Raw genomic sequence first — 9,049 nt, forward strand, 5'->3', positions numbered from 1 at the left:
AGCAGTCCCAGTGTGTTTGCACATTTTCCAAAGATTAAAAAAATACAACTAAACTTGTTGTAGTTGCTGACTTCTGTAATTAGCATTTTAAAATACTTTTTTTTTTTTTCTTGAAACGATGAGGTTAGCCTTGAGAGATGAGGAGGGTTTGTACAAACAAATGAGTACAAAGGGCTCATGCCCTTTGGTTAAATGCAGAGACAAGAGATGTTGCATCCACCTTTGCATAACCATGAGAGATTTTTTACATTGCGTGTGCTTGCTCTGTTAAATTCCTGTGTACCACCTCAGGCCAGAGATCCGGCTAAACAAAGAGGAGAGCATCTGGTACGAGCCCTCTCCTGCACTTTAGAGTATCACTAGCTAAAAATCCTTGGCCTTCGTTCTGCTTGAGTTCAGAGCTTGTGGGACTTATAATACTATATGCCCTCCAAAGATGAAAGATGTTCAGGGCAGATTTGGGCTCCATGCAGACAGAAGAGGGTAGTCAGAGCTACGTGAGAGGTGTCTGGATTTTCGTGTTCTGTCTCAACCAAGTAGGCTTTGTTGGGCCCCTGTATACCCTGGACCTGGTTATTCAATGTACATGAGTTTCTCATGTTTAAAGCTCTAAGATGCACTGGATTTTAAGACGTTTTTGGTCCTCTGCTTTGTTTGAAAGTCCTCGAGTTGTAAACTGGTAGAGTAAGTGTGCTGGCATGGGCAGTGGCTGCTGGCTGGCAGGGGTCTGCGTTGTCCCTTGTTGGGACCCTTCCTACCAGCGGCATGAAGCAGGCAAACCCGGTGCTGCTGGACACAGCAGGCTGTCTGCAAACAGGTCCTTGGAAACCAGGCTCTGCTGCAATCCAAAGACTTGAGATGAGGAGAGATGGTGCGAGCAGCCTTTTTCTAAGGCCAAACAGAAGACAAAGGCTGGCTTTGGGCATGTTTAACACAGTGTGGAGCCTTGCACCAAGCCGGGCAGAGGTCCAAGCAGCAGAGCATGTGGGCAGCAAAGGAAAGCGTGGTCCAGCTGGAGAAAACGAAAAATAGAGGCTGTTAGGAAAAGCTCAATATTGGACTAAAAGCGAAGTTTTATTTTCTGTTTGTCATACTTCAGATTCTGTGTCCAAGCCGAATATCCAGATGTGTGAGGAACGACAGCTGCATGCACTGTGCTTAATCATGCAAAGCTGATTAAACATCTTCACAAATGTTTTGGAAACCTTTCTGGCCTGTTAACAGGGATGGTGAAAGCCTGCAGTTACTCACTTCCCCTTGCTTGTATCCGGGGTCCTTGCCCACCAAAGGGCTGACTGCTTTCCTTCCTTAGACTTTCCTCATAAGAACCAGGTGGAAGCTGGCCCTTTGGAAGCTGATGCTGAAGCTGCAGCTTGTCTAGCGTGGACCCTGCTTCCTTTCCTGGTCCTGCCTCACTCTGTGTTTAAATTAACCACGAAGGCTCCTATTTCTCCTGAAGGGGAAGAGACGAGAGTAAGGTGTCATTAAACCTATTAGGTTCCTGCAATATATTCCATTCAGGAGAGAAAAATTTCACAGAGCTCCCTGTGAGCCATGCACTGGGATGGTCTTTCCCTGCCCTGGTCCCTGCCCTGACAACTGCATGTTCACATTGAGGGGTTTGTGAGCACAGCCTGGCAGGCAGCAGTGGAGGGGCCGGTAACCGGAGCTGGCCAGGATGTAGTCGTGCAACCGCGTGTTTTCTCTGCCCACCGCAGCCTTGGTGCTGGAATGCCTGCCCGAGGCGGGGGTACCCAACCCACCCTCTCACTGAACAGCTGCTTTCAAAGCTCCAGTCTGAGTGCCTAAGTGCTACCTTTTTGGCTAGCCTTTGCCTCTCTGTTGAAAAAGTTTTTAATAAGTGAAATGCAAATGTGTTTTGAACTACTCGCAGGTAGTGCTGCTTTTTGCACCAGTCCCCAGCCAGCGCTGGCTGCTGCCATCAGGTCAAAGTATGGCAATGAGTTCGCAGATGAAAGTCTTCCTCTGGTGGCTGTGTTAACAGTTATTCTGATGTTCTGGGCTAAAATCAAGTCCCAGCCAGCAATAAGCATGTGTCACCTAGTCAGAACCTGGACTGGGCTTACTGGTTTTGTGAATATTTTCATGGATGGGTTGGTTTGTCTCTGTTTGCACAAGCAGCCAAACCATGCCATGCCAGGCACCTGGTTTAACCAGACCTTGGTAAGTCTCTGGCATGGTATTCCTTACCTGGGCAGCTTTCTTGGTGTCTTTCTTGCAGCTGTCTAGGTTCTTTTTGCATGTAATCCATGTGGTTGGTCCATTTTGGGTGCCTGAGAGTAGAAGTCATCTCTTAAGAAGACCAGATCTTCACCCTCAGTCAGTTTCCCATGACTTTACCTTGGCACTTGTCCTATTGCTCAGAAGGCTGAGACCACAGGAAAGGAGGGAGCAGCGTCAAGGCAAAAGCATCCGTCTTTGCTTATTGCAGCGTGTGTGAGACTGCAGGTGCACAAGTTCTTGGCGGGACCTGCAGCCTGCTCACTGGCCTCCCTCGAGTATTTGGGCATATTGTATCAGGAATACATCAGTATTGATTCCACCTCTTCATCTCCTTTGGGCTTGCTTCCAGAGTCTGTGTAAAGTAAAGCTGTACTGAAATGTTGTACTGATTACTCCCACTATGGTATCATCAATTAATTGGCTTATGCGGTTTAGAGGACAAGACGTGGCCTTGGTTGTGGCAGGGCTGGAAGCATCATCTGTGTGAGATATCACACAACCACAGGAGCAGAGCTCTGCCAGCTCTTCCTTGTGGAGTGCCTGACTGCTGTGGCCACTGGAAATCTCCTACCCTCACTTCACCCCTCAGAAGAATTTCTTTTTGGAAGCTGATTCAGCCCCAGTCTCTGCCAGAAGATTAAGAAAGGCTTCTGGCAGGCTCAGGGGTTACAAGGAGGGTGTCAGCTGGCCAGCGCAGCCCTCCCTTCCTTCAGAGACCAATGCTTAAAACAAGCACAGTGAGTATTTTGTTCTGCTGGATCCATCTGCTACATGGTGGAGACACGGAGCATCAATAAGGTAAAGAGAAAAGGCCTGGAGTTTCCTTTTCCTTTTCCTCCAGGCTGCTTAACAGGGCCGCTCACAGCTGGGGAATCCCTTGCCTCCCTGGAAACTTTCATTGTGTGGCTGCCAGGTCTTTGTATTAATTTGAATTTGGAGTTGTCACCATTGGCTTAGCTGAGGCTCGAAATCGCTGAACCGATTTCACTGCATCAAAGCAAGGAAGCTCTTTTTGTGCCCCACGTGGTGGGGAAACCTAACAGCCAGCACAGCAGTACGGCATGGTGCTGGCGTATGTACCCAGAGGTGGCCTGGTTGGAGGGGGTTGTTGGGGATGGGTGTTGGTTGGCAGCAAATCCTGTTGGTTTTGGAAGGCAAAATGCCCTACCTGCAGAGTTCTTTAACACAGGAGAAGACATAGTAGTGTGACTCTGTTGCTGAGATGCCAGATACCTCCCTCCTTCTCCCCAGTCTGCTGCCTTCTTCCTGTCCCTTACCAGGAGAAATCCCTGATGGACTTGTGTCTGGAGCTCATTCCAGCTTCAGTCCGGGCTGTGCCTCGTCCCTGGCGCAGAGTGAGGAGAGCTCCCTTGGCAGCTCTCAGCGCTGGTTCTGCTTCTGCAGGCTTGTGTTTGTACTCAGCTTAAGGTAGATTGACTTAAAGTAGTTTAAACCTCTCGCTTTCCACCAGGATTTAAATCAGCTATTTAAACCACGTCATCCTCTTTGACTCTTTAATACTCTGTATTTCTGGCTGCTCTTACTTCAAAAAAAGTTTGTAACCAGCTACAAACACATGCAGTAAGCAAAACCTTTATTTTTACTATTTCTTGCTGGCTAAAATAAGGTACCTCCCTGTGACTGTGGCTTTTATCTGCCAGCTTTTAGCTTAACATTGCAGTTTGGTAGAGTGTTAACTTTTGCTTTTGTGCTTATAGGAGTGTGGTGGTAACTCCTGCACTCTTGCAGATTACTCTTCAGCTAAAAACAACAAATCTGTGACTCAGAACTGCTAAAACGGTTTGAGGACCTGTGTTTGGCACCATTCAAGATCTTGATGTACTCTGTCTTGAACAATGTGTGCAGCTCTGGCCTGAATGTCCAAAAAGGAGGGAGGGACTGGAGAGGGTGCAGGAAATGATTAACATGGCCAAGGGGCTGGAGCAGCTGCCTTGCAAGGGGCTGGGACTCCTTGGAGAGGAGAGTATGGTTCAGGGGAGTCACGCTTGCATCTTGGCATGTCTTTTCAGTGGTAGAACTGGGAGGCAGTTGATGAAATAGCAGAAAATAGGTGCAGAAGAGTTAGGAGAAGGCCCTCCTGTACAGAGCATGTGTGGAGCTTCTGGAGCTTCAGCCTCAGCGGTGGTGGAGGCAGGTTTGGATGCTCATGGGCACCAAAGGGCTGGGGCAGGGATGTGTTCCCCTAGCATTGCTGTGGGTGCCAGGAGATGCTGGGTGCTGGCCCACAGGACACAGCCTCTACTCTCCCTGGGCAGCTTCTGACAGGGGTTTGGAGGTCCAGGCAGGCACTGCTGATGTCCTTGTTCTCTGTGTGCTGTCAGCGGCCACACACATTCAGTGTGGTGATGGGAGCGGCATCTCATCAGTTATTTAATGCTCAGAGTTCCTTTTAATCCTGGACAGCAAGTATGGGTGGGTTTGGATCAGCACAGATGTACAACCATGGGTTTGAGCTTCGTCAGTTGTGTGGCTTTTGTTTGTTTGCATCTCTAATGTCAGGCCTGTGAAGTTTTAAGAAACATTTCCCCTCATTTCCCCCTGCCCACAGCTTAATTTAAATACATAGGTGCCTCTCTCTTGCATAAGCAAAACACTTGTCCGACTGCTCTGTCCCTCTTGCACAAGAGCAGTGCCTTGCTGGGGTGGTGGCACAAAGGCTCGAAGCTGCCCGTGCTGTGAGCAGCCCTGCCTGCATGTCCCGTATGACAGAAACTTCAGAGTGTGTCATGATAATCACTTCTAGGCTTATCAGGTCTGATTAAATGTCACTTGCATTTCTGTTATCTATATACACAGATAACAAATTAAGCTACAGCTTTTGAACTCAAAGAAGCTGCCAGATGCATTAACTGGAACCGACACATTCCTGTGAGTTGTTTTTATTAGTCTAAAATACCTTTGTTTAATGTACAAGAAGCCTGACTCATCCGAGTCAATGTGTGCCGTGTGTGTTCAACAGTTTTGTTATCTGTCTGCTGAAAAGGTTCCCCAGAAATTGGAAAACATGGTTATGTTTTCCTCTCCCCGTTCGTGATGGTGTAAGACAGCAAGTGGGCAAGCCTGTGCCGTGCTGGGGCTTTGGGCTTTCTCTGCGTGGTTTTTATGGTCTCAGCCCTGTGGTCTCTTCCGTGCTGGCAGTGTGCTCCCCGCTGCTGCGAGGAGGTGGGGTGTCCAAAGCCGAGACTTCTCCTGCCTCCCCCAGATGTGTTAGAAACCACGTGAACGCGTGGGTGAACAGCTCTGAGCGTGTGGCAGATGGGATTTTCCTGCATAAACACAAACCTGGATTTAAGGAAAACAAAACAAAAAGGAAGCAAACAAACCCCCCTGCTGATTTGTAATGAGTCAGGTGGCTCTGAGCACCACAGCTGGGCTCGGTTTTCTTCCACACGGTCAGATGTTAAATCTCCTTTTAGATGTGAGGTTTCCTTCCCTGGAAGGAGAGGTTTTGTGATTCACCATCTTTTTCCCCAAGAACAAACCGAAACTGAGAGATTGCCCAAGTGAGTTGAAGGGCAGCCGGTTGTGCTCATGAGAGCTGAGCAAATCCAGCACTGCCGACCGCCTGAAGACTTCCTCATGTGCGTCAGCTCCGGAGGAGGAGGAGAGGTCTGTTTGTTCGGCAGGGCGAGGGCAGCGCTGCAGGCAGCTTTTGAGTATGGAGCTAATGATGCAATCCCTTTTTTCACCTCTTACACCGTGCTTCCTCCTGGGCTTGTTTCTGAGCTGAAGGATGTGGCTCTAAAATATGTGAAGATGCCTCAGTACCTCTTAAAATGAGGGTCTGCATTTTTTTAAGCAGGAAAAAAAATGTCTGATTGTCTCAGCTTGAGAACTTCAGTGGTGTAAAGGGTTTTCCGAAGGGCAGGCTTGTGGCAGCAGGGAAGGAAGGAACCAGATGTACCTTTTTGAAGGCTTTGTTTGGGCCATGAGGAATGACTGATTTTGCCCTCAAACCATGGCCTGCTCTGCCTGAAGTGCCCAGACCATCCTCGCCAGGTCTCACAAACCTCCCTTCCTCCACATGTATGCCTGCTCCGGCATCCGCTTCCTAATCCTCACTAGCTGACGTGATTCCTTCTCCCTCAGGCATTGTCTAATTGTGAAAATGTTTCAATTATGTGGCCTAAATTGGTAACGTGGAGCAGTTCATTATCACTGAATCCTCTTAATTGGGCCCTCCTACTGGGCAGCCTATTACTGAGTTTTCCCAGTTCAGATAGGACCTCTTTAAAAAACAGAAAAATAAACAAATCCCTGGCAGAGGAGGAGTGCATTGCAAGAAATACTGCCTTAACCTACGTTTCAAGACTAAGCAATAGTTTCAGCACCAACCAAGTACTAATTAACCCCCCTGTACTGATTGCTTAGGCTTACTTCAAGGAGAGCAGCTACGGTTTGTTGTCAATTTAAGAAATTCACTGCTATTAGCCTAATTTTTCGTGTAAGGAGGAAGAACTCGTTACAAGGTGTTTCTCTGTGGGGTAACGCTGCTTTTGTGGTTGCAGGTAAAGGACCTAACAAAGTACCTCGATCCGAGCGGACTTGGAGTCATCAGCTTCGAAGATTTCCATCGGGGGATCAGAGCTATCAAAAATGGAGGTGAGTTCGCTGCTTTGCTGAGAGGGAAGACGGGGAGACACCGAATTTAACGCCGCAGGGGTTAACGCGGCTGAGATGTTGCTTGTTGAAAACAAGCTGGGTTTATTTTCTGAAAGTCACTACTCCATGTTGGACAGAGGACAAGGGGGAGAGGTTGGGTGCATTTAATAGAGTTGACAAAGGTGATACAGCAGTTGTGGTTGCATGATATCTTGTTTGTCAGGAAAGTTCCTTCCTAAGCATATATTAGAAGCAGAAAAGCCATGGAGGGAAAATCCCTTTTGGTTTGGTGTCTGCTCTCACCAATGGTTTTTTTGGGGGGGAATTTGCTGCTCTGACAGAGGAGCAGCTCTTGGCTGGCACGCTGCTGGAGAGGCCTGGCTGCGACAGAGTGTAACATCTCCTAAACCCTGGGCACTAATGCATTGCCTTCACTCCAGCTATTTGGAGGACCAACACGCCCAGATGATTTCTAGCAAGAAGCACATTAAAAAAGAGCTTGGAACTCACTGACTGGTTGGTAATCTTTAAACAGGCCCCCGAAACAGGCCTGTGACAATACCCGTGTTGCTCTTGATGGGCTTGCTGTGAGTACCTCCAGAGCAACAGCCTGGTGAAATGTGAAGTATCTTTCTGACTGGTTGGCGTTTGAACTGCTTTGCTGGAGAAGAGCTGTTGTTTTTGCAGTTTGGGAGTCCCCTCTAATGTCAGTGTTAGAGGGTCATTTTGGGGCAAGTGTGTTGTTAAGAGCAGGGTGTGAAAAATATTGGAAGCCTCCTGCTGAGCAGATGTAATTTTAAATGTGCAAATCTGCACATACTTGCACATTAATCAATTCTGTTCACAGCAATGCTTGTCTGAAGCTTTAGCATTGCTCTCATGCAGCAATGAGCTTGCACCGTGTTGTCAGCCCTGCACACTGAGCACGCTTTTGAGCACTGATACAAGCAAAGATTTGAAAAGACCAATTATTCTTACACAAACCATGATGTTTCATGAGTAGAAAATCCTCAAAGTAGAAGTGACTTTTGGTTTTCTGTTGGTTGTCCATCTGTCCTTCTGCTCCCCCCTCCCACTCCAGCTTATTTGTGCTCAAGACTGTAGTGTTTTATGGCAGCTCCAAGGTTTTCATGGCTGGTGTAGCTTGCCAGTGCAGCTGATTCCCGGCTCTCATGATGCAGGAGGAAATGCAGCATGCTGTTAATTTGTAATAAATTGCTACTGGAGTAGAGTGTGTTTGTGAAAGCTCTGGCTTGTATTTCTCTTCAATAATTCATTGCCCTGGTGTTGTGTTATATTAATTGAATGGAAAAAGCAGATGGGGACAAAGCTTTTAGGATCCCCATTTATTAAACTTGAAAGAGATTGATATGTATTTATTACAGTGGTTAAGAAAGGCAGAACTCTAACGCTGCACGGCATTAAACAGTTATAAAAGAAACCCAGGACGGGGCACAGAGAGCATTTCCCTGGGTCTCACCCGCTGAGCAGTTGCTCACGTTGAAGTAATCTTGAGGATTTGCTGCTGCTGCTGGAACAGTCAATGTTGATCATCCCTTTGTAAAGAAAGAAGAGGTTATGCTTGCTGCCGGGTGTCCCTGTTAACAAGGTTTTGTTAATTAGCTGGGTCTATTTTTAGCCAGAGATAGTTCTGTTGTGTTTCCTGGTGCTCTGTAGTTCTTTGGCCGGACACTGAAGCGAGACCTGAGGTAAGGCTGTACCTTGCAGTTTCTTTCTTAATGTAGGTGAGGGTTTGTTTCTGAAGATGCTCCACTTTTCTTTCCCTCTCTGTGCTCTCTTGGATGCTCTCCATAGGAGAAAAGCTCTTATGGTCCAGATTGGGAAACGGAAGGTGCAGTTACAAAACTCACAGAACTGGCATAGTCAGCTGCTTTTCATACAGGTGCTTTTGATTTCTGTTGGCCTCTGCATCCAGGGAGGATGCTGAACTCCTCGGTGCTGTTCCTGTGCCAGCTGTAGGAGGTATGTTCCCACTGGCTGGGGAACACACTGATCTAGGACTTCTTCAACTTGCCTCTGCCTCCAGTGCGAAGCAAAGCACCACTTAACCACTCAGACAGCGCTGATAGCCACAACACACCTCTCCACTGCCATGAGCCAATTCTGATCTCTTTGCTGCCATAATCTTTGTCTGGCCAGGTAATGTTGACTGCGGGAGGGC

General features: G+C 47.7%; 1 protein-coding gene across 1 annotated transcript in view; it reads left to right on the forward strand.

The window, feature by feature from the left end:
- The window catches only part of RAB11FIP3 (RAB11 family interacting protein 3 (class II)), a gene marked incomplete at its 5' end in the record, with an annotated part of 73,850 nt that overhangs the window by 13,566 nt on the left and 51,235 nt on the right, over nucleotides 1-9,049 (forward strand). The window contains one exon of the mRNA XM_010182200.1: nucleotides 6,774-6,867. Coding sequence (XP_010180502.1) covers nucleotides 6,774-6,867 — 94 coding nt within the window. The remainder of the gene's footprint in view (nucleotides 1-6,773; nucleotides 6,868-9,049) is intronic.

This window comes from Mesitornis unicolor, unplaced genomic scaffold (assembly GCF_000695765.1).
Source record: "Mesitornis unicolor isolate BGI_N332 unplaced genomic scaffold, ASM69576v1 scaffold174, whole genome shotgun sequence".
In the NCBI taxonomy this organism is placed as follows: domain Eukaryota; kingdom Metazoa; phylum Chordata; class Aves; order Mesitornithiformes; family Mesitornithidae; genus Mesitornis; species Mesitornis unicolor.